The following is a 25,853-nucleotide window of genomic DNA, read 5'->3' on the forward strand; positions in this document are numbered from 1 at the left end:
TTAATTAGTGCTCAAAGACATCCATTGAGACAAAAACACGTCCTGAGATTTTAAACGAGAGCTTCTGTTGAACAGATTTGAACGCTGCTCTTACTAAGCCTCTGAACGCCCCCTGGAGGATAACCCACGTGTTTAACTAATTCAAGGATGCGGCCACGCGTTTTTATTCATTGGCCACAGCTGGCTATGATTGACAGCCAGAGGCTGAAGGAGGCGGGACTAGGTTGCTCTCGCGAGAGGACATTTCGAAAAGTGGCGCGTTCACCGTTATTCAACATAGGAAATTCAAGAGCGATTTTCCGCAGGTAGAGTATATTTTACAAAATATCTTGGTTAAAAACTAAGTATTTTACACAGTCATTAACAAAGACGAATGATTTGAAAACTTTAATTCGTTTAAATGGTAATTATGAGTTAGTTCGTTATGTTTTTTGTTTTGATGCTAACTGTCGGGGCTAACAATTGATCGAATCGCTCATTTTATAAGCACAGACACCGTTCTGTTTCACAGACGGAGTTTGACTTTTAACTCCGCGATTTTTCCAGTACATTTCTTGTATTCGTTTTGATTAGTTTGGGATACCATCGTGTTGTGCCGTATATGTTAGGTCATTTAATGAATAACTCTTTATTTAACGTTACATTAGATCATTAAGTGTCCGATGGGACGAGGAAAGATCAGGTAACTTAATGATTCTGTCGTAAGTGAACTCGTCTGCTGTGACTAATTAACCTTAACCTGTGCAATGTGTTATTAACAGCTAACGCTAAAACAACAACAACAAAAAATGCATGTTCAAGCAAGTGTCCTTCTTATACTATGTTCCATTTGGTTAACGTTATCTTTCTGAAATTATTGGGTGTTTTGGTTTTGTAAACATCAAATATCACTCATTCACACCAGTAGGCTAGGCTGGCAAGTAATTTTTGTGTGTGTTTTAGTAACATCAACATGCCTGGAGACCGTGATCTGGAGATTGAGGAGGCTTTCCGGAGAGCACAGAAAGCTCATAATAACAAGGCCAAACTTGTTGCCAGTTTGAAGAACAGATATAATAAGGTACAGGAGATTTACATATAATGATACACTACCATTCATAATTTTTTGGTCGGGTTTTAAATGCTCCTATGTTCAAGAAAGGTACATTACATTGATTACATTTTTACAAAAATCTTATATTTTTTTTCTTCTGTCCATCTAAGAATACTGATAGAATTCTAATTGATACATTTATCCAATTAATATGAAAGTTAACAACCAATCACAAGAATAATGGGCTAATGTATCTCTCATTTTACAAACAATTAACTCAAATAATTTAAGAAACCAAATAATACACATTCATGAAGTTAAAGAAAGTAACACAACAATTTATATTTATAAATTCAATTGTCATTTATAAAAATAAATCTTCCACCATAATACCTTTGAGCATTGCATGCCAGAAAATATGAATAGCTGCTGAAAATTCAGCTTTGCCATCACAAGACATAACATAAAAAAAAAAAAAATAAATTGTAATGTTTCACAAAATGCATTTTTACTGTAGGTGAATGGGCTTTTCCCCCCTCAACATTGCTGTCTAATACATTGAAAAACATTATGAAATCGAGATCTGTTTTAATTCTGTTCTGTGTGTAGTTGGAAGATAAGACCGAATTCCATGAGGAGTTCATCCGCTGCCTGAAGTATGCCATGATCATTTACACCCGGGAGCCAGCAGTGGAGAATGTCATTGATTTTGTCACAAAGTTTGCTGCTAGTTTCGAAACTCCTGTTAATGAGGATGCTGAAGAGGAGGAGGAAGAAGACGAGAATGAGTTTTTGAACTTCTTGTTCAGCTTCCTGTTAGAGGTAGTGTCACACATACAGGCATTTAGCATGAGAAAAAGCACACTGGAGAGCATATCTCATCATAGCATTACGTTTTTTTACATAAGTTTTCTTATCGTTATCATATTTTTTTCCTCCCTCAGTCTCATGGTGCGAACAGCCATGCTGTGCGGTTTCGTGTTTGTCAGCTGGTGAATAAGTTGCTGGGCAGTCTCAGTGAGAATGCTCAGATTGATGATGGTCTCTGTGATAGAATCCATGAGGCCATGCTGATCAGAGTCACAGACAAATACCCTAATGTCAGGATTCAGGCAGCACTGGCCATGGCAAGACTCCAGGACCCCAGTAACTCAGACTGCCCCACTATTAAAGGTACTCTGAATGCTCTTACTTAAAACCACGCTAAAGGACATTGAGCTACAGTCCATTCTTAAACAAGTAAACGAGTTCATTACTGATCCATGAATCTTCTATTAATGAAAGGTAAAAATTATAAAAGTGATTCATTTTGTGTTTTTAGCTTATGTTCTGCTTTTGGAAAATGACTCAAACCCTGAGGTTCGACGGGCTGTGCTATCTTGCATTGCTCCCTCGGTCACTACACTTACTAAAATCTACAAGCGTACCCGGGATGTTAAAGAGAAAGTCAGGAAACTTGCTTATCAGGTGAAATTGTCAAAAATAAAATCCTGTAATTTATTCTCCCTTATGTTGTTTGATCCTGTATGAGTTTCTGTTTTGAATGGTTATGCACACTATAAGTTCAAATGTAATGTGTGTTTATGTTTGATCATGTATGTGTGTCAGGTGCTGGCAGAGAAAGTGCATATTCGAGCACTGAGCATTGCTCAGAGAGTCAGTCTATTGCATGAAGGGCTCAGTGACTCTGCAGGTAAGGAAGTACAGTGTTTGTTGATCAAGCAGTCAAAGAATCATAACACGGTCCTCCAAGTCTTTAAAGACATATCAGTCAAGACATAATTAATAGAAATGTTTTGGGAAGGAATCATCTGAATCCATTTTAGAATTCTTTTGTTGTTGTTACTCTTAGTTTTGTTAATTGCGTATCTTATATTGCTCTGTGCTTGCCAAGAAATAGCCATGTTGCTGACAGGTCAGTTAAAGTCAATAAAACAAATCATGTCTATTTCCTCAGACTCAGTAAAGGAGGTCGTCAAGACCCATTTGCTGCCTGCTTGGCTTCGCTTGCTGCAGGGAGATGTTTTGCAGTTGCTGCACAAACTGGATGTGGAGAACTGTGCAGAAACTGCTGTTACTACCTTACATGCCATCTTTTCCATGGCGACAAGCCCGGATGACCTCTTGCAGAACGGTGTCAGGCTGGATGAGAGGTCACCTGCTTGAACCCATACACTGCAACAAGCTTAATTCAGTGGCTGCAGCTTTGTGACATAAATCAAACAGCCTTTTCTGTATTCATTTGGAATTCGAGAAAATTTTTATGGAAATATTACATCTTATTACATCATTCTTTGCTTTCAGCTATCATTAGAAGCATTGTATTTATACATTTAGCTAGTTTTTCCCATATTTGCCATTTTTAAAAGTCTTCAGATCTTGGACCTTCCAGTCAGTATTGGCTATTAAAAAAATCTGTATCGGTGCTGTAGATGATAACTTTTAAGAGATAATAAAATAGATTTTTATTTTGTGTTCATTAAAAAGTATATAATATTTATAAAAGGGTTAGTTCAAAATAATACAAAGTAATGTTCAGTTGTTACATAATTTTTTATACTTTGAGTTTCTACACTGCCTGACAGTATATCAGAGTATCTTGGACAATTTTTAAAATTAGTCTTAATGCTTTAATGTATATGTTTCTCTGTACAGGAAATTAATTCCTGTGGACTCCCTAACATGTGAAAATGTGTTGTACTGGAGAGCGTTGTGTGAGTTTGTCAAGAGTAAAGGAAATGAGGGTGAGGAATTACTGGAGCAGTTACTCCCTGAGGCGGCCATCTTTGCTGAGTATCTGTACAGGTGATTATGCTTTTCACTTATGTTTCTTGTAACCCTTTTAAATGTTCTTATTTATTTTCTTTTGAATTCAGTTTAACGTTAAACATTTGCAAATGCAAACCCAGTTAAATAACGAAAGCATTTTTGTTTCAGTTATCTAAGGAGCATTACTGGGCTGTCTGAGGAGAAGAAAGCTGATATGACACAGCTTGAGATGGCGATGACCCAAGAGTTTGTTGGACAGCAGTTGATTGTGCTAGTCGGGTGTCTGGACTCTTCAGAAGAAGGGGGCAGGTCTGAGTTATCAATACGTCTCATACTAATCAGTGCAGATCAAAAATATTTTAGAAAATGTGTCTAGTACGTTTTCTTTGTGCCTCTGTGGTACAAAGACACTTTTAATTTTTTATTATTTTTACTGCACATTTATTTTACATTAAAAATGTGTTATGTTAAAGTTTTAATAATCCCATGAACTGCTCTAGGAAGCGCATGGTAGCGGTGCTACAGGAAATTCTTGTGATGCCCAACACGCCCACCTCTCTGATTGGTCTGCTAGTGGAGAAACTAATTGGACTTCTGCGAGACGAGACACAGAAAATTCAGATGGTCAGTCTTTGTGTGACAATCAGACTCTTAAAAAAATCAACGTGAGATTGTATCAGTTTGCTCTCAGATAGCATGTGTTTTTCTTTGGCTGTGACCACGTCAGTGGTTCCCAACAAAATCGGAATAACTTAAATAAACCTGGCTTATTTGGTAAACTTGTTTTATGAAACAGCCCCCTGATTCAGATCATCAGCTCTTTCAGAGGGAGCTCTATGAACTGAACAGGGTGTGTCAGATAAGAGAGACATACAAAATGTGCAGTGCAGGGGTTCTCCAGGAATGGGCTTGAGGAATGGTCTACATGTAGGTCCAGTGTATATATACAATTTCAAACAAAGATTTAAAGGGTACATAACATACACTGTTTCACATAATGTAATGTTAATCTTGAGTACCTATAGAGTAGTACTGCATCCTTCATACGTCCCAAAAGTCTTCAGTTTTATCATATTTATAAAAGAAAAATACAGCTTTCTGATTCTCTCTGGAAAAAGTCGAGCTCCTGGAGGCATGTGGTGGGCGGAGCTAAAATATGTGTTGTTTCCATTAACATATATTCACTTATGTGCTGATTTCCAACAAAAGACAGAAATCTGATGCAGTTGTTATTACATGAATGGGGTCTTTTATCACAGGGACGGCTCCATGTTTTAATAGCAAACGATGTGCACATCCAGCGTCGACCTGGGCCTTGTTTATAAAACATTTGTCACTGAAATGACCAGAACACACATAGGCACTACACTCCGTCGCTGCCCCGGAAAAACAAACTGCATCCACTGTTCATGTAACGCTGGGTTCTTTGGGAAGCTGAACATGGAAAACTTTCCCTCACATCCAAAAACGCAGTTAATTGGAGACATTCTTGAACAAATCCTATGCAGCGCTGCCGACGATCTCCCGAGGAAGTGTGTTGATTTGCGTGGTCTCACTCTCCTCTGGTCAACGTGTGCACGGGCGCTTTTCTGGGAGAAATGCTCATATAAGGACTTTCATTCTCGCCTGCGTCATTAGATCCATGATCGAAAAAAAACAGCCGAAACTTGTACCAACCCGGAAGTAAGATTTTCGGCACAGAAATTCTGTCATTCTTCTAAATTATTTTTTTTATAACTTTGGCCATGTTTAGCATGATAATCCATCTCTTTAACACTATGAACAACTCTGAATACATGAAACACCATTGTACCCCCCCCCCCCTTTAAATAGGCCCAAACTGAGTGGCAAAAAAAATCTGATTTAAGTGTTTTTCATGCACATGACAATATTAATCACTTTTAGATGGTTGAAAAAGTTGTATTTGGTTGATTATGTTAATGTGGCCTTTGAGATCTGCTCATTAATGCAAGAAAGTTGCTCTGCAGCAATTTGCTGACAGTTTGTTGTGTATGGTTATATTTTAATCAGGTTGCAGAAATAATCTCTGATGTGAGAGAGCCCATTTTGCCCATCTCTGCACCTGTGGATGAGAATGAGAAACGCAGAAAACAAGTCAGAGTGAGTGACACCTTATACACCACTGCTGTTAAGTGACATCAACAACTTACATTAGATTGCCCCAAATAACATATCTAAATATTTTTCTATAGCTGGCAGAGGTGCGAGTGCAGATAATGGAGGCGAAGCAGACTCTAGAAGAATGCATCAGCTGTCAGGACTTCAGTCGCGCAGCTGTACTGAAAGACTCCATCTCTCAGCTTGAGGAGCTCAAGAACCAGCTCACCCTGGAAGCTTCACAGCCTGCTGACAATATCAAAGAGCAGCGCGTGGAGAAGGTAGAAACACTCATACTTGCATGTGTAACTCCTCTTTCCTTGGTCCTCATCACCACACCTCATTCTCGTTCCAAGTGGAACTCGAAACTCGGGTCTCCGGCATGAGAGACGGACACACTAACAAGGAGACTAAATGACTGAAGCCACTAGTGTCAGTTGCTAGTGCGTTTCTTGAGATCAGGGGAGTGATGTTTACCTGCACAGCACCTACTCGCAGGCCTGTGTTACACATGCAGAAAATAATGTTTTCAACTGTTATTAATACGAAATGTTATTTGAACAAAAAATTTGTATATTAGAATAATGCTTCAGAAATCGTGACATTGAAAACTAGGGGTGGGAATCGCAGTGTACCTCAAGAAACAATATGAATCACGATACATGGATCATGATGAGATATCACGATACAGTGACTCTGCGATAATCAATTTATTGCTAGAAAATCCTATAACGATACATCAAGATATGTCTATGAAAACAATATGCCTGTGAAAAGGTTAAGTAAAAGTTTCCTCTCTTTATTCAAATCCAAACTGTTAGGGAAAAAAAAGCACAAAAGTTCTGCAAGTCAAATTTAACACGCCAAGTAAAATAATCATTTTATTCTTGGACTTAATAAAAGCTTAGAATTTTCTTTTGACTTTTTCTGTGTTTTCTCAACCTCTCCTGTCATAAAAACGGAGCCCGGCACACATGACACTCAGGGAAAAAATAGCCATTCACATCGCCTCTTTTGTGTGCTCAGGTTTGTTATGTCAAATGTAGACGCGCAGCAAGCACACACACCAAGGTTATTATAGCTTTTAATTTAGTTGTCAAATTTGCTATGAAATTCAGTTTAATTTTTATTTGATTTTGTTGTTAGTTTTAGTTTAGTTTTTATTTTGTAAACATTTTTATTTAGTTTAGTTTCAGTTTTACTTTTACTTTTTAAAGTTTAGCAGAATTAACAGATAGTGTTAGGCAGATTAGTGTTAGTGAGGCAAACGTTTAGTGACAAAATTAACGCATGCTGAGATTGATAAAATTATATATAAAAGTATACAAATATACACCAAAATGAAGCAGTCAAGCCTTTTTACTAACTAAATTAATCTACATAAGTTGTAAAATGTCATTTCTAATGATGTGTATTGAGATATTTAATATAATAAATGTAGCATAGTTTGATTCTGATGGTTAGATGTCTTTTTTTCTTATATAACCATAATCGTGATATTGTAACTGTTGTCTTGCTCACTTTTCTGTGAACAACTGCGCATAAATCATAACTGAGACTAATGAAATTCAATAACAGCAACCACATTGTAACAGTAAGGTTCATATTTTAATATGCTCTTAATTTATGAAGAATTATAAGCATGTGTAACTGTTGTCTTGCTCACTTTTCTGTGAACAACTGCGCATAAATCATAACTGAGACTAATGAAATTCAATAACAGCAACCACATTGTAACAGTAAGGTTCATATTTTAATATGCTCTTAATTTATGAAGAATTATAAGCATGTGTATTATGTGATTTAGCCTATATGCACATTTATCCCTAAAGTCTGGCAGAATGATCACAAGACGCTAGACTTAAGTTTAGTATTGTTTACAGAAAGGATGTCTCATTTTTTTCTTTTTTGTTAATTATCACGTTGCGCTTCATGTCTGTCTTCAAGACACCAACTTGAATGCCTAATTTTTGTTTGATTGCATGAGAAAATAATTTTGCTTACTTGATGTAGCCTAATAGATTTGATGCGGGTGCGGTTTGGGTCACGACTCACGGTCTTTATTATGTCAAATGGTTTTATTTCAACAAAACTGAATGTCCCGGCGGCACTCTCTCACTCATATAGTTAGTGAGGGAAATCCACCTGCGATCCGAGCGGAAAGGTTAGGCTACTCATGAACTGAATATGTGCTCTGCAGTAATAACGTGATCGGTGCATGTTGATTAGTTCTCATTTCCATAAACTTATATAGCAGTAGAGCTAATACAGTGGCTGGAAATCTATCCTTCGGTTTCTCGTGCTTCCCCATCTTCATCGAAAACGCAGTTCATGGATGCTCATAGTGCTTTGGAAAGAAGGTGGAAATGGCGCAGCAGCGATTTCAACACATTTTTACATGCTGGGAGGAAGGAAATCTATATAGAGTGCCTTATTGTAATTAAAATATCAATATTTGTCTCCTTTTTATGGATGGGGTGTTGAATCAGCAATAATGGGAACTATGCTCAGCTTTTAATACTATAGTCCCCATAAAGCTAGCTTCTAAACTCATGGACCTTGGACTGAATTCTTCACTCTGCAACTGGATTCTTGATTTCCACACTGGAAGACCTCATGTGGTGAAACTAGGCCAGTACACCTCCAATTCCATCACCCTGAACTTAGGAGCCCCACAGGGCTGTGTCCTGAGTCCCCTGCTCTACTCTCTCTACACACATGACTGTGTGTCTTCCCACAGCTCCACATCTATAATCAAATTTGCTGATGATACTGTGGTTCTGGGCCTCATTCACAACAATGAGACCGCATACTTGGATGATGTAGAGAAATTAACATCATGGTGCCAGGACAACAGTCGCTCTCTGAATGTGAGCAAAACTAAAGAACTGATTGTGGACTTCAGGAAGAGACAGCAGCAGCCCTATACACCTCTTATGATCAGCGGGACACCTGAGGAGAGGGTGAGCAACTTCAAGTACCTTGGTGTAAACATCTCAGAGGACCTGACTTGGACTACTCACATTCAAACACAGGTTAACAAAGCTAGGCAAAGACTGTACCATCTGCGACAGCTGAGGAAATTCAGGGTCTCACCAGCAATCCTGAAAACTTTCTATTCAGGGGCTATAGAAAGTGTATTGACTCTGTGTATCTCAGTGTTCTGTGGGAACAGCTCCAGTCAAGACTGCAGAGCCATGCGGAGAGTTGATGCGCTTAGCTAAGCTAAGTTAGGCCCGACAGGACCCAAGCCCGTCAATTTTCGGCCCGAACCCGACAAGTACATTTTGATTGACAGCTTTTTACAAGCTCGAACCCCCTTACAGCCCGACATTATTCAAATGTGCGCGCACACACACGCTCTTTTTCCTTGTGACAAGAATGAGTAATTTATACATGTTTTAACATCATTTATTCATAACTAACGTAGACTAGACCACTTGGAAGTTGGAATAAAGAAATAAAATAAGTCCTCTGTGACATCTTAACATCTCAGCACTCTAAATATGCATAGGCTCATTTAGCCTATAAATCGACCAACCCACCAATAAAAACGAGTCTTTTTTAAACAAATTAAATTAAGATAAATTTTAAATTAAGATGGGTATTTGGCAATAATGAAATTAAGATAAAGGCTCCGCCGGATTTTCTTACTAGCAGCTGACATTTAATAAAAGAATAATGCCAACATTAGCATAAATACTCTGTCCACATTATGCATTTAAGACTCAATGAATATTTAGTTATCATTTAAAAAACTTTTACTCACAGAGATTAGGCTAAACCTACATGTTTTTGTGCAGGAAAATGATTGAATCCACTGTAGATGGCTTCAGGGCGTTCCTGTGCTCACTGATGGTGCGTCATTATTCACTCATTATTCTCATTATAAACATGGTCAAAACTGTTCCACACCTCAGACTTTGCTTTAGTTGCTAGTGCCACCAAAACGTAATCACCAGAGGCAAGCCTCCGTTACACCTACTCCGCATACATTTTCGCATCTTTCTTGCACTAATCGAAACACATCACATGACCGCTCGTTTACCTCGCAAACCGGAGCGCGAGCCCGACCCGAGCCCGTGTAAGATGATATAAATTAAACCCGAACCCGTCGGGTCTCGTCGGGTTCGGGCAAAGATCTTCAGCTCTCCTCAGGAGGAGTTTCTTCCCCCAGGCCAGCAGGCTCCTAAACTCAAAACCAGCCTCTTAACATCTTCATGTCTCCACTTAATGTTCACTTTATCAGTAAGATATTCTCTATTCACTACCTCACATTGACACACTGACAGTGTCAACCTTTTTGCACATTTGCTTCTTATACATTCCTGTGTATCTTAATATATAAAACTTTAATTTTTTTGCCCTCGAGTTAGGGGTGGGCGATATCTCGATATTTACGATATATCGAGATATTTTTTTAACTCGATATGGATTTTGACATATCGTATATATCGATATATTGTTTATATTTAATTTTGATTACGCCACTTTGCTTGTTTGCATTCTCTGTGCTGTGCTCGCTCGCTCCCGCTCGCCCCCCGCTCCCTTGCTTTTGTTCCCCCTCCCCTCGCGTGTTGTCTCATTTGATTTAACATGGCGGCGCCCACAATCAGCCCGCAGGCTACAGATCCAGAATTCGTCTCAAAAAAAAGGACAAATGGCTCCATTATATGGAGATACTTCGGGTTTAAGGCGTCGGACGAACAGCAAACCGAGGTATACTGCCGTGAATGCCGCAAGTTGGTTCCAACCAAAGCTTCTAGCACCACAAACCTGTTCCACCATCTGCAGACAAGACACAAACTCGCTTACGAGGAGTGCAACAGATTAAGGATCCCGGCCACTAAACCCACTGGCAACACTCCACACACTACACAGATAACACTACACAATGCTCTAACGCGGAGTGTAGAATATGAAAGAAAGAGCGCAAGGTGGTGTAGCATCACAAAGTCCGTGGCATTTCATATAGCGGTGGACATGGCACCCATTTCCATCGTTGAACAACGTGGCTTTATAAGCATGCTAAAAACACTTGATCCGAGATACAGTTTACCTAGTCGGCATTACTTTGCGAGACAAGAACTCCCACGACTGTACACTACGGAGAGAGAGCGTCTTGCTTCCGAATTAGAGAAGGTTACTGACTATGCCCTGACTACAGACATGTGGAGCAGCAGGACATGCGAGCCTTACATGTGCGTCACCATACATTATATTTTGGACTGGAAGATTAAAAGTGCATGCCTTCAAACCACATATTTCCCACAAGATCACACAGGGGAAAATATCGCAGAGGCCCTCAGAGACGTAACAACAACCTGGATGTTAAATCCAAATGGACCCGTGGCCATCACCACTGACAACGGAGCGAATATCGTCTGCGCAGTCCAAAACAACAACTGGCAGAGGATGCAATGTTTTGGTCACAGACTACATTTGGCGATTGGTGAGTGGAATATACCTGGTCTTACATGGGCGTGCGTGCGTGCGTGCGTGCATGTGTCTGTGTGTGTGTGCGCGCGCACAGTACACATGTACACTGAAAATGTTTTTGTAATCAATTTCTTTATGGTAAGTGGTTGCACAATTGATTTAAGCTACATTTTAACAAATGCATTACGTTAACGTTTAACAGTTCAACTTATAACATTTGTTTAAATTAAGCTAAAATCAATTGTGTGCAATCACTTACCATAATGTTTTTATTAAATTCAATGAATATTTTTTTTCAGTGTTTTCGGTGTGAAATGTTTGGTTGGGTTGAAGGGACTGGCAAATAATCTGGTCTTTTTTAAAAAAAACAGTGTATTGCAAAATAATTAAAAAGGTAAATGTCAAAATAATAACTTTATTACAAATTAAAAAGAAACTATACTTATACAGTCACAAAATTAAGAGATAATTCATGTCTTGAGCTATTAAACTACATTTTAAAACAATATTTCATTTTTGCTTTTACTGTGTTACAGGTCATGGAATGCAAGACCCTCGTATCACACGGGCCATTTCTCTCTGCAAGAAAACTGTGAGCGCATTCTCCTACAGCTGGAAAAAGCGGAGGGAGCTGGCCGAAGTGCAGGCACAGATGAATTTACCAGCTCATCAGCTCAGTACGGAGTCCACCACACGGTGGGGATCACGTCTACAAATGATAGAACGCGTCCTTGAGCAGGAAAGGGCTCTTGCCAAAGTCCTGTCTGCTGACAAGAAAACAAGACCTCTGGTTCTTACCTGGCAAGACATAGAGGTGCTAGAGGCCATCCAAAGAGCACTGAAGCCCCTGCATGACTTCACTGACGCTTTGTCAGGCGAGGAGTATGTGACACTCTCCTATGTAAGACCTGTGCTCCAGCTCTTTAACAGCAGCCTCCTTGCTCCTGAGGAAGGTGACAGTGAGCTAACAAAGTCCATCAAACACACCATCCTGACTTACTTAAATGAGAAGTATTCAGAGCCCTCTACCAGTGACTTGCTGGACATTGCTTCCTTTATAGACCCACGGTTTCGGGGGAAATATGTCAGCAGTGGGAAACTGGTTGCATTGAAAGAGAGGGTCATCTGCGAAGCACAGAGTTTGCTGGGTGATCAGGAGAGCTCTGCCTCTGCAGGTGTTGACAAAGCTGTGCCTCAGTCCGCACAAGTGAGTGCCATAGCAGATCCTGTGCCCCCCATTGCTAAAAAGAAAAAAACACTAGCCAGCTTCTTTGTCCAAGATGCAACCCCTTACTCTTCATTCACACCTCGCGAGTCCATTGAGAATGAGCTGTCAAGCTATTTACAGTCTGCATGTTTGGAGAGTGAGGCAGATCCACTACAATGGTGGCAGGAACATGAGGTTGCCTATCCAGCACTGAGCACCCTTGCAAAAAAGTACCTCTGTGTGCCTGCCACTAGCAGTCCGTCTGAAAGGATCTTCAGCTGCAGTGGAAATATAGTTACTTGTCAAAGGGCTGCACTGAATCCTGACACAGTAGACAGATTGGTATTCCTTGCTCAAAATATTAAAATGTAAAAGAGTTACACAAACTAGTTTTTTGGCTATTTGTTGATAGCTACAACAGTTAATGCAAAGATGAGGTTGAGTTGTTTTATTTTTGAACGAAAAGGCAATATGTATTTATTTTATTTTATATTTAAATTATTATTATTTATGTTACCAGGGATTTTTTTTAAATCCCTGCACTTTATTCCTGTATGCACGGCCTACCTCAAGTTAGTTGTTATATTTTTGAATGAAAAGGCAATAAGTTATATTTCTTCCTTTATTTTACAGTTAAATTATTATTTTGTATGCAGAGATTTATTTTTTTATGTTGCAGAAGCACTTTGTTCTTACATGAACCTCTTTGCACTTTAATAAAAAAAGACTTGTATTTGGCATAATTTGTTTTTGCAGTAGTTTTTGGGGGGTTATTTTTCCTGTAAAGATATCGAGATATATATCGTATATCGAGATATAGCAAAATATATCGAGATATATTTTTTGCCCCATATCGCCCAGCCCTACCTCGAGTCCAAGTCATTTGATTTTGAGTATCTGCCGATACAGAGTCCCGATCAGATACTTTTATAATACATAAAAAAAGAATATAGAGTGAAAAAACAGATCCAGGATGTTCAATAAATTACATTTTGAAATATATTCAAATATAAAAAAGCTATTTTAAATAGGCTAGTAAAAATGTTTCAAAATCTTACTGTTTTGCTGTGCTTTGGATCAAATAAATGCGGGCTTGGCGAACAGAAGGGACTTCTTTAAAAAAAAAAAAACATTAACAAGCTTACTGTTCAAAAACTTCTGACTGGTAGTATAGCAGGGTTTCCGCGGGGCATTAAAAAGCATTAAAAGTCCTTAAATGGATTTTGCAAAAATTAAGGCCTTAAAAGGCATTAAAAAGCATTAAATTTGATTCCTAGAGGCATTAAATTTTTTTATAGTTTTGAAGAGAATTTTATATCAATTTCTTTGAATATAGCCTTCATAATTAATAATTTTATTTGCTTTCGGTTTGGTAATTGGTTTTGGCCGCAGCAAAATTGCCGTGATACGGAGGTGACGCGGGCGGCGGGCATTTTGTACAGTGGTGGACGAGGTCTGAGGAAAAATGGGAAAGTGCAAATTCCAACTGAAGTGGCTGGAAAACGAAAATTTCAAGACATGGTTGCAGCCTGTTAGTGGTAAAAATGATGAAGGATTTTGCGGTGTTTGCAGAAAAGCATTTAAGTTGGGGACAATGGGAATTGGCGCCGTAAAATCCCATATGCAGTGTGACGGCAACAAATCCGCGGTAAGAGCAAAACAGCAAACTACTATGTCTAGTTACTTTGGCGTGACCGACAAATCTAAAAGTAATAACGTTACGACGACAACTGATGCTGTCACCAACGTTTGTGGAGCAGCTAACATTACCACAGCAAAATCGAGCGATATTCGATCAACGTTTGGCTCGAATGCGACTTTGCAGGCGGAGGTGCTCTGGTGTCTGAACACAGCTGTCCATCTTCTCCGAGAGGCTTCTCCGTAAACAAGGAAGTAGAGACATGCAACATAAAAGAAGAAACTGTTGAGGCCCAGAGACTTGTCTGTGACCAAGTGCATGCTTTGGGGGGGTTCTCAAAGTGTCCCTCACAAAGGAACTACTGCATTCTGTAGCCTCAGCCAGGACCAGATACAGGATCTACCTTGATGAGGAGAGGAGGAAGAGAGAGGGTGCCATGCGTGGACTAAAGAGAAAAGCTTTGGAAGATGAGTTGGAAGAACTGAAAAAGAAAAAGGGGGTGTTGACGGTCATGTGCGCCAGCCTTCAGAAGGAAGCCGATCAACTAGCTGAGCAGGCCTAAAACAAATCGAAAACGCTCATGGCTGAAATGATAACAAAATCTAATACTCTGAGGAGATTCAAGGAAAAGTGCTGTGAATTGAAAAATGTTGAGTCAGAGTTGGAACTAAAATCGACTGAATTAAGGCACATGCCTTAATAAACTTATTTACACAGTAAATGAATGTGCAATTTCTATAGCTCTTGCTTACATGTATGTACTTTGAATACATAAAGTTCCAGCATTTAAAAAGTTGAGCTTATTGAAGAGCTGTTTTTGTGATAAAATTATAAATACAATAATTCTCTTTTTGCTAATTTTGAAATATCTCCAAATAATTTGACAATTAATTAAGCTGCCTCCTGAGCCATTTCTAATTCAGTTCTGAGTTATATAATTTCATGATTGCATCATCATCAAACTGGATGGTTGCAATTAATAATTTGCGACATGTCTATTTAAAATAAAACGATTGTATCCGTATATAAAATATCCGTGTTAAGTCATGGGTCGTGTATGGCATTAAAAATTTTTAAAATGGCATTAAAAAGGCATTAAATTTAATTTGAAGATACCTGCAGAAACCCTGTATAGGCAACTTAAATTTTTCTCTTATTTTTAGCTTTTAATTGGCTTAGAAATCTATAAATCCTGGACAATAACAAATAATAATTTGTTTATATACTACAAACACTGTTTATCACATAATAATGCAGAATAGTTTCTATACTGTAATACGTACTATGTCAATTAGCACTGCATTGTTCATATACTTTATTTATCACCTGCTGGACATGACTTGAATAACTATTTATTGTCGTGATTGTATATTAATTTCTTCATGTTTGCATAAGTTTCTGTTTTCCTGTGAGCACCACAGCATAGCTGGACGCTTTTGTCCATATTAGGAATTTCCTGATATCAGAGTATGAATGAAACACACACTGCATGAGAGTTTAGCGCTCCGTGATGTTCATCTCTCTGTATTCTGAGTCTGCGCATGACCTGATATTTCATTCGGACCATCATGTCTCTGAGTTTGAATTTATATTTATTCACACCAGCTCTTGAAAACAAAGTGATGTCATGCCGCACGCGTCGCTGTTTCTGTGTGGAGTCAAAAGGGTCTAACTCTGTGCCACCGCATAACTAAAGATGTGTTAAAAATTAATGAGAATATATATATATCCGAGTCCTGATCGGGAGGTTGCATCCGATTGAGTCTGAAACCACGAGATCAGGCCCGATTTCCAATCACGTGATAGGATCTGGACATCCCTACTTTCATGCACATTATTTTGCGTTCTATATTTAATTCTACAATATATATATTTTTTATATTTTATTCTTATATTTTTATTGTTTACTTTTATTTAATTCTTTCATAGCTATATTTATGTAAATTTTCATCTGTGTTGTATTCTTTAATAATTGCACTGTCCATGGAGCGGACTCACATTTCATATATGGTTATATATGCTCTTTATCAGCAGCCCCAACCCCCGGGCCGCGGACCGGTACCGGTCCGTGCGTCATTTGGTACCGGGCCGCACAAGAAAGAATAAATAACTTACATTAAAGCTGCAGTCGGTAACTTTTGGCGCTCGCGTCTGGCGGAAGAACATTGTAGCCGGAGCTACTTCTCTCTGTTTACATCTATGGCGAGTCACGCAGGTACTGTGCTACTCTGCAGCGTTGCCGACCACAACCAGACTAAAATAGTCCGGATATAAACACTTATTATAAGGGTACCGTAGTGATTCAGGAAAAGACAAAAACACGGTTTGGGAAAATAGATTCATGATGTGCTCGCTCATTATATATATTTTTTAAATTTTTGACAAAACAACACTGGAACAACCCTGCGCTGATTGGACCAGTAGAGCCGGGCGCGGTGGATTTTTGCGGTATCTTATATTTTTAAGGCATGTTTAAATGTCGCAGAGTCAGTGAGCGTTAGGGGCAGAGAGGATGTTATTCATGTTATGTTGTTGGCGTGATGTTATGAGGACGCTGCTAATAAAGTTGGACAAGAATACACAGTGGATTCATGTTTATTACTATATTTACAATATACCACAGTTTTTATGCCAGTCGTATCATTTTATTTTGTTGTATTTATCCGTCACACCTTAAAGCCCGGTCCATGAAAATATTGTCTGACATTAAACCAGTCCTTGGCGCTAAAAAGGTTGGGGACCGCTGCTCTATATAATTTAGTATGTGACGAATAAAAATCTTGAATCAAATTTGTTCACTGTTGAACTTGTATCATATGATCATGAATTGAGCACTAACACCGGCTACTAACTATCAATCAGTGTTGTGAGTGAATCTATTAAAAGATGGATTGTTAAATGGCCTGAGTCTTGGCTTCAAGTAATAGGTGAACATTTCTGAATGGTTGACTTTACCTTGCTGTCAATATATGCACACTTTTACAGACTTGATTGCTGAATTTAAATAATCCCACTTAATGTAATCTTACCTCATTTGTGTATTTTCCACAGAGTGATCCAGAGACCTTGTTGAAGTGTCTGACAATGTGTGCCGAGTTGTTCAAGCAAATTAACATCAAGAGAGGAATCTGCCCTACCATGAATGCTCTGATAGAATCACTGGTACAATACTCACAAAAGCACTCACATCAATAGCCATTTCCTGCCATTCTGTGGTATAGGACAAGCCACTTTGGTTACTGAACTCTCAACCCAAAATCAGTGCAATAATTCATTAGGGGGTGCAGTTATGGGAATGTAACTTAAAAGTGATCTCTCAATTCTACTGTAGATTCTGCCAAGTGTGTCCAACCCTAACCCTGCTGTGCGCAACATGGCTGTCATCTGTTTGGGAACGGCTGCTCTCCACAGTAAAGACCTTGCCAACACACACCTTGTGCTGCTTTTGCAGGTATTTATAACACGCTTGCTATAAAGATGAATTAATTCACTTTGTACTAGTGGCTTAGAGGTAATTTATTTTTGTTTAGATAACACAACTAGATGAGCCTAAAATCAGGATCAGTTCTCTCCGAGCTCTCATTGACCAGCTCCTGCTCAATGGCCTCAACATCTTGTCAAACAAGTCTGCTCCTATCTCACAAGTACCTGACTCACCAGACAGTAATGGACAGCCTGAACAGCAAACTGAGGAGGAGAGTACCGTCCAAAGCATTCTGAAGATGCTCTCAGAATTCCTTGATAGTGAGGTACTGCCTATCCATTATGTTATTACTTATGCTATATTGGAACGTCGCTATCACTAGTAAACCTAATGATTCCTGCCTTAAGTGACAGTTGTTAAACTGTTTCTTGAACGAGAAACAAAATAAAGATAGGGACTTGATTTTTGTCTAGTTGATTGGACCGTTATTTGCTAATTGCTGTGATCGAAGAATTGAAACTTGTCTGGCTATAGACTAGTTTGGAGTAGAATTCACAGTTACAAAACATTGGTAACAAGTAGAGGGAAATGGTTAAAATCCATGGAATAAGAAAAAAAAAATCATTGTTGTTCCATTGGAATGCAAATAATTTTTTATAGAATACTGTCATCAAAGAGTCCATAAAGCTAAACGCAGATGTTTAAATGGACAAACTATGGATGGAAACTTTCGTTTACCCAGCATAAATTTGATTTATACAATTGGTCATCTACATAATATTTACATGTTGTGCAGTTCATAGGGGACATATGTTATTAGCCCTACTACAGTTACATCGTGAAATACTATTTATTCCTACAACATTTACCTATTTCATCAGTTTTTTTTCTAGCAAATGTCAATTTTCATCTCCTAGTTCAGACTTTATGAATTGATTTTAACTCTATTACGAGTTTGTCAGTTCTGAGGATAAAAAGCCAGAAGTGTGGGATATAAACTCATGATTTTGAGCTGAGAGGGAATGAGGTGATTTTTCTTGTCAGAATTGAGCGATATAATCTTGAAATTGTGTGAAAGTCTGAATTTTGAATTATAAAATTACCTTTTTTATTCTTTTATTGAATGGCTTCTATAGATTGCTACTTTAAAACTGTCATTTTCTGCCACCAGATAGGCTCCACCCACAACAATGTCATTGCTGTTTGCAAACACTGAAATTGGTCTATTGGACAACTTAACTGCCCAGGCCCCACGCTATTGTATGCTTCATCAGGGAAGAGATGGCAGTATTCCATTGAACAAAAATCAAAAATTGTCAACTTTGCTGTTAAAAAAACCAACGTTACGCTGGACAACTGTTACAGCTTCGTTCACATCAATGCCTAGTTTTTCTGCCAACTCCTTAAGCTGGCAACTTGCTAATGCTGATTGGCAGTCATTTTGACAATGTGCCTAAATGATGCAAGTGCTGTACCAAATGAAATGTCATTATTTCAGATCTGTGAGCTCCGCACGGAGACAGCAGAGGGTCTGGCCAAGTTGATGTACTGTGGGAGAATTCTAAGCCCAAAGCTGCTGTCCCGTCTGGTTCTGCTGTGGTACAATCCTGTAACAGAGGATGACCAAAGACTGCGCCATTGCCTGGGGGTATTCTTACAGCTGTATGCGCGGGCCAGCAGGTATACATGGTGGGAGATTCTCCCGTCCTTGATCTTAAATATTTATTGTATTTTATTTAAAGAAATAGTTCATCCAAAAATGAAAATTGTTACTTACGGAGCTAACCCTTCAATATAATGAGTACATGTTAATGCTGCCATTAAAATTTAAGACTATTGTTACTGTAATTATTATACACTAGAACAAATCAAGAATGTGTGGAGGAGAGTTTCCTACCAACCATGAGAACTCTTTTCAATGCTCCTGTGACATCTCCATTGTCTGAGGTAGACGCATCCAACGTGGCTGAACTGTTTGTTGAACTAACACGACCCAGCGCTCTTGTGCAACCTGCTGCTGTACAGGTACACTTGAATATACATGCACGCTTACAAAAATAACAGTAATGGGTTGTGTTCAAAGCACTTAATGATTTATGTAAATAATCAAAACTTTTTTTGCAGGCTGTGTCTGTGCATGACTCTCTGGCAGTGCGTATTTGTAATGAAATCTTGAGGGACATTTCTGCTCCTGAGGTGCGTCTGTATTGTAAAACTCTCAGCTGGCTGGAGATTAACACTGAACCTGGACCTGCTAACAGTGAATTGCAACTCCTGTTAAAAGATATTTTACAGGTACTTCCATAGTTATGTCTCTTTTGTGATCTTCTAAATGTTTAAAAAGAAGCATTGGATAAAAGCAGCAGATTAAGCAGAAATTGATCAGATTAGATTGCCATTTAAGGTAAGCAATTATGATTGACTGTTTCTCTTGTGTGTGTGGGTTACAGGAAGTGAAAGATAAGTACTGTACAAGGGTTATTGAGAAGCTTTGTAACCAGCTAAATGGAGATCGTTGTTCCAAATCAGGCAGTAATCAGGACACAACTTTGCTTACCTTGGATGAAAACACTGCAGGTACTAGCTAACACATTATACCAATCTTTATCCATCTAAAATGGATGTTTTTAGACCCATATAGTGTAGAATCTGAACTCACTCAGTGTTGGTGGAACTAAGAGAGGGGGTATAATTGTAATAATTATAAAAACACGATTGTTTATATATATATATATATATATATATATATATATATATATATATATATATATATACAAATACATATATATATATATACAAATACATATATATATATATATACAAATACATATATATATATATATACAAATACATATATATATATATATACAAATACATATAACTTACATAAAAAAATATATAAAACATTTATAATTGTTCAAATTTAATATTCTACATTGAATTACAATATTTGATGTAAATGAGCAATAAGAAAAAAAAAAAACACAGGTTAAAACACACCCTTTAAAATCCAGTGTCTCTGACACTGATAGTTGATTCTCTCTCAGGTTCAGTATAAAAATGCAAGTGGTTTTCTTATATCTATAGTATTAAATGTATGTTACATTAACAAAACTATCTGTGCATCCTTGCAGAGGTGACCAAAGAGGAGATCAAACCTAAACGTGCAAAAAGAGGTGGAGTTATTTAATTTAGTCAAATGCGATAAGTGAATCTTTCTCCTATGTGATTGTTGTATTAACTTTCACTCTGCTGTGTTTCAGGCCAGAAAAAAGCTTCCACTGCAAAGAATGGGAAGTTAGCTAGTAAAGCAGAATTGTCCTCTGATGAAGGGTTGGTTTATTCTACATCTAATCGTTTTGTTGTTAATCTCAAATGTACATTTTTAATGTAGTAGGTTGCTTATCTTTTGTTTTCCATCTAATCTTTCTATAGTGATGAAGAAAATGTTCCTGAAGCACCTCCATCAGTGCGACCAAGTCGCCGAGCCAAGATTGCTGCTTTGGATAAAACGAAGCAGGATCTGACTGCCCTTATGAACCAGGAGTCCAATGGTCCATAAGTGAAGTACTTAAGGTCCACTTTTGGCCCTTTACATCCTACAGTTTCTTCCGATTTACCTAAGAAATTATATACTGCTAATTTTGAATACAAAGAGACTAGTGTAACTGTTTAGACTATTTACAGTTTCAACCTGGAATAAGGTCTTGATTGTCAAAATGAATGTCATACTTCTCAAGAGGTTGTCTTTGGGTAGGAGTCATCTTAACATTCATTTACTTGCTCAAGGCTGTTGGTGTAAGAGTGTAAGAGCTATTGAGCCAAACTATTAACTTTTTATAGTTAACTATTTTAAGGTAACTGATCCTATGATACTATAAACAGTTGGTGTATGTTAATAATGGCTAATATTTGAAAGAAAAAGTTGCTTTCATTTGTATGCATTTTAGTCTGAATAAAAATGTTTAAGCCTTGTAACACACTCAAAATCAGTTTGCAAGGGCTTTTATTGTTCTAACGATTGAGACGACTTCGTTGAAGTATAAAAACAGAGAAAATACAATGTGTACATAATTTGCATGTTCATGTACAACATATAGCACCAGGTAACACGTTTACAGTGCCAAAACTACAGATCTGAAAATGATATATACAGAAGGTCTTCTGACAATTTTCTTAAGCTTTAACTCCAGCATATGGTTGGCATAGGTATAAAGAATGCACCATTTTTGACTGTACTTTTGACAGTTTTTGGATTACTCCAGCAGGTTGAATGGTTAATGTGGCCCTAAAGCAGTTGATGGAAGCCTCTTTATGTTGGCACATAGTATGTATATGATGGAAATAACTTCAGCAGTTTCGGAACAAACGTCTCTAGCTAACAAGTATCCAGACAATGGTTAAAATCTAATAGAATAAACTAGGTGACAACCAAACAAACCAGTTTTATGCATCTAAATACATCTAAGGTGGACTTGTAGTGCCCTGATGCAAGCCAGTTTTGCTACAGGGAACCTAAATAGACTAAGCTTCTATTCTTCTGCACAATCTGACTTGGCTGCAGCCTGGAATTGAACTACTGGTTTCGTCTGGTCAGAGGAGAACTGGCCCCCCAACTGAGCCTGGTTTCTCCCAAGGTTTTTTTCTCCATTCTGTCACCGATGGAGTTTCGGTTCCTTGCCGCTGTCGCCTCTGGCTTGCTTAGTTGGGGACACTTCATCTACAGCGATATCGTTGACTTGATTGCAAATAAATGCACAGACACTATTTAACTGAACAGAGATGACATAACTGAATCCAATGATGAACTGCCTTTAACTATCATTTTTGCATTATTGACACTGTTTTCCTAATGAATGTTGTTCAGTTGCTTTGACGCAATGTATTTTGTTTAAAGCGCTATATAAATAAAGGTGACATTGACATTGACATTGACTAAGCGGACATCAACGCTTTTAAACTTCTATAATCTCAGGGGCAGGGCCACAGATTGGTAACAGCAGATGGAAACTAGAACGAACACAGCAATTTAAATAACTAAACATACAGGCTGTATAAACAATGTATTTGGTAGAGGTCTAGACGAATGACATGGTTACAACAAAAGGTTTATCCGTTTAGACCAATCTACCATGCTTTACCAGTAGATTTCAGGAGGTAGATGTCACATACTGCAATAGATCACAAATTAAGATTTGCACAACATAAGTTTTTGTATTTAAGAAACAATGTGGAACATTTGCCTCTGGATCATCTTAAAAGCTTTTAATTTAAAAGAAAGTAAAGAGAATCTTACATCTTTTTGAGAGCGAGACATTGCACCAAAAATACACTGTATATTATAACAATGGTTAAAGTCAGGAATAAAATGGAATGGGTAGCAGTTTAGTAGTGCAATGAGAACATGAACCTGGATGTAAATTAATGCTTAAATTATTTCCCACAACTTGGCAAAGAGTTGAAATTCACAGGTTTCTATAAATACAGGACTCTAAAAAAAAAGGAGACTCTACCATCATTTTCAAATTCCATAATGCATTGTAATTATTTTAAGTGGGCAGTTTTTGTCTGACACATCAATGGCACATGAGAAAAGACTTAAATATACTCCCAACTTAAAAAGATCAGCAATGTTTAAAAACTGAAATATTCACAAAAATCCAATTTTAAAGATCTCTTACAACTTCTAAGATTATAAAGTGTTAAAAAAATGAAATGAAATGAAATTGAATGAAATATAAAAGTTTGCCTTGATGTTCAACTCTTATGAGATTTGGGCAAACCAAACAGCATAATGCTCTTGTAACCTTTGATTCTCCATGTAACTAGATCTCATGGTCTGCATCAAAAATAAAATTCAAAGTAGATTTTAAAAGGTAGATAAAACATTTTACAAACATAAAAACAAAATAAGATTAAATAGTGCAACAAGTGTCTTAAAGTTTTTTTTTTTTTTGCTACATGACGCTTGCAGAGGTTGCGTGTCATAATGCTTGTGATACTCGGCCAGACCACTGTCGAAAGGCACCTTATGATAAGAGTTCAAGAACATGTCTTGTCCAAAAACTGGTCCCAAGTTATTTCAATGACCCTGAAAAGCACAAATTGAAGACATTTAGATTTGAGTTCTCAAAGAAAATACTGTATATACAGAATGTGCCGTTTTTAAATCCTTATCGGATTAAAAAACAACAAGTAAACTTTTGAAAGCAGACCATTCTGGTACCACACTAATAGAATCAATACAAAGTAAACACTGCAAAGGAAGAAAATCTAACTTTTCAATCTAATATCAAAGCATTCTTTACCGAAGCCAGAAACATACTTCATGCCAGTATGCAGATAGGAGTGCTAAGTCTACAACACAAGTCAGGTTGAATTTATTTGACATGGGCTATTGCACTGGTATGGCAGGAACAAACCTCAGTACTACTTTCAGAGTGAGTTAAATTCAAATATGCCTTGGTGTTAAACTGGATGAGTTATTATTCAGTTTAGTGTAACTTACAAAAAAAAAAAAAAATCTCTTTTAACTTACTCTGCCTAACGAAGGATCTAAGGATCCTCAAAAACAAACTGTGTTTTGCTTCAAGAGAGCAACAATATACTTGTTTTACTTTTTTATATTTGTTTATTCTCCATTTATTCCTTAATTTATGATCATTTTAACCATTTATATACTACCTTGATTCATTAATTGATTAGTCATATGAATTTTTCTTTTTATATAATTTTCCCATTGTTTAGTCTTATGATTGTGTGGTTTCAAGGGATATTTGTCCTTGTGTACTAGATAAGAGAATGTCTTCATGGTTTTAAATGCCACGGGATTATGTAAAGCCATAATTTTCCATTGCTATTGCTTTTGGTTTAATTACCCTTGTTGGATTTGTATTTTTCAGAGGAAATCGGGGAATTGAAACATACACAACTAAGACTATTCAATAAACTCTGCTCCTTTTATATCATCAGTACTTCATCTATGATTCTGCACTTTGCTGGCTTTACTCAGTCAACTTCTTGGCTGATAGAAGACTGTTAATACAGTTTTGAGTACCAGACAGGACTCGTTAACAGATTTTGGGTTTTAGACAATTTTGGTGACTAGTTGTTCCGTTACCAGACAAAACATATTTTCTTACAGGATCGGGTGTCTGGCTCTGGATCAGATATTTCTGGTGTGGAGGCATGTTCTAACACTATTAATGCTCAAAACAGAGCTTCTGTAGCTAGAATGAATTAGCACTTGCGAACTTGATTAGAGTATGTCTATATGGTGATATTTTGCATTCACAAATCTCTCTATGCTCATGCGCTAGATAGTAACTCTTTTCGCACCAGAACTAAATGTTGTCAAAAATTATCAACCAATCAGATTTAAAAGATGGATCTGTAATTTCTTTATAATTTAATACTTGCATTGATGCACAATACTTAAGATACTTAACGCCGATACTTAATATTTGGAGACCGAATATAACACTATAAATGAATTTCTTATATTATGTTTTTAATGCATTTACAGTCAATGCAATACAGTTACATGTAACTGTCAAATAACTGTATATTCACTATTTTAGAGAAGAGTGCCATTGAATGTGTAGCTAATATGAAGTGGGTTTTCAGAAATTTTATTTTTTAAATCCAACTAAAATTGAACTGAAAACAAACACTGGATAAATAAATAAAAACTCCCAATAAATGTCCAAACATCGATGCTATCAGATCATTTATTACTTGTTTGAACATCAATCAGTTACATCTATTTTTGCAGATGATGCTGGTTTGATAGGAGTTTTTACTTATTATTGCCATCATACCAACTGAGAATTTATTGCAGTGATTTTAAATTCAGTTGAGGTATCTGACATTGTGACATAACACTGATCTTTTATATTAAGTCTTTAGAGCCATAGATGATAATATGCTGTTTTAAAAAAAACTGCTCCGAGACCAACCAGGACAGAGGTTATATGTACAAATCATCCAAGCACCCAATTCCTAACCATTTCTAATATAGGCTACATTTCATTGCCATTGCCAAATATGATTAAACTGGAAAGAAATTAAAGATCCATGTTTGATCATGTTGTTTCCAGCATTTAATTCCAGGTTCACTTCCCTCCCAGCCAATTAGATTTGACACACTTTCATCAGTCGTGGAGGTCTGATTGGTTTAAGCGTTATTTAGCCTTTTAAAACTGTTTACAAAGTACTTTACAGA

General features: G+C 37.5%; 2 protein-coding genes across 4 annotated transcripts in view; one reads left to right on the forward strand and one right to left on the reverse strand.

The window, feature by feature from the left end:
• The first annotated feature begins 181 nt into the window (after positions 1–181).
• LOC132143613 (condensin complex subunit 3-like) lies at positions 182–21,607 on the forward strand. 3 transcript variants are annotated; one of them, XM_059553994.1, is made up of 23 exons: positions 317–545; positions 648–682; positions 943–1,060; positions 1,643–1,855; positions 1,978–2,206; positions 2,355–2,500; positions 2,642–2,726; positions 2,991–3,186; positions 3,689–3,838; positions 3,971–4,111; positions 4,303–4,426; positions 5,834–5,923; positions 6,016–6,201; positions 17,257–17,367; positions 17,537–17,656; positions 17,736–17,954; positions 19,128–19,309; positions 19,492–19,654; positions 19,754–19,924; positions 20,080–20,206; positions 20,764–20,805; positions 20,893–20,962; positions 21,065–21,607. In XM_059553994.1, exons 2-23 carry the CDS (start codon positions 663–665, stop codon positions 21,189–21,191), a joined length of 3,030 nt encoding a protein of 1,009 aa, XP_059409977.1. In that variant the 5' UTR covers positions 317–545; positions 648–662; the 3' UTR covers positions 21,192–21,607. The 3 variants fall into 3 exon arrangements, with proteins under 3 accessions (XP_059409976.1, XP_059409977.1, XP_059409978.1); XM_059553993.1 differs by lacking the exons at positions 317–545; positions 648–682 and adding an exon at positions 182–305; XM_059553995.1 differs by lacking the exon at positions 648–682.
• A 1,945-nt stretch (positions 21,608–23,552) lies between these two features.
• lcorl (ligand dependent nuclear receptor corepressor-like) overlaps positions 23,553–25,853 on the reverse strand; it is a 38,766-nt gene continuing 36,465 nt past the window's right edge. Inside the window, exon 8 of the mRNA XM_059553996.1 lies at positions 23,553–23,720. Within this exon, the coding sequence (XP_059409979.1) occupies positions 23,707–23,720 (14 nt within the window). The 3' untranslated portion in view covers positions 23,553–23,706. The remainder of the gene's footprint in view (positions 23,721–25,853) is intronic.

The sequence above is a fragment of the Carassius carassius genome, chromosome 7 (assembly GCF_963082965.1).
Source record: "Carassius carassius chromosome 7, fCarCar2.1, whole genome shotgun sequence".
Lineage (NCBI taxonomy): Eukaryota > Metazoa > Chordata > Actinopteri > Cypriniformes > Cyprinidae > Carassius > Carassius carassius.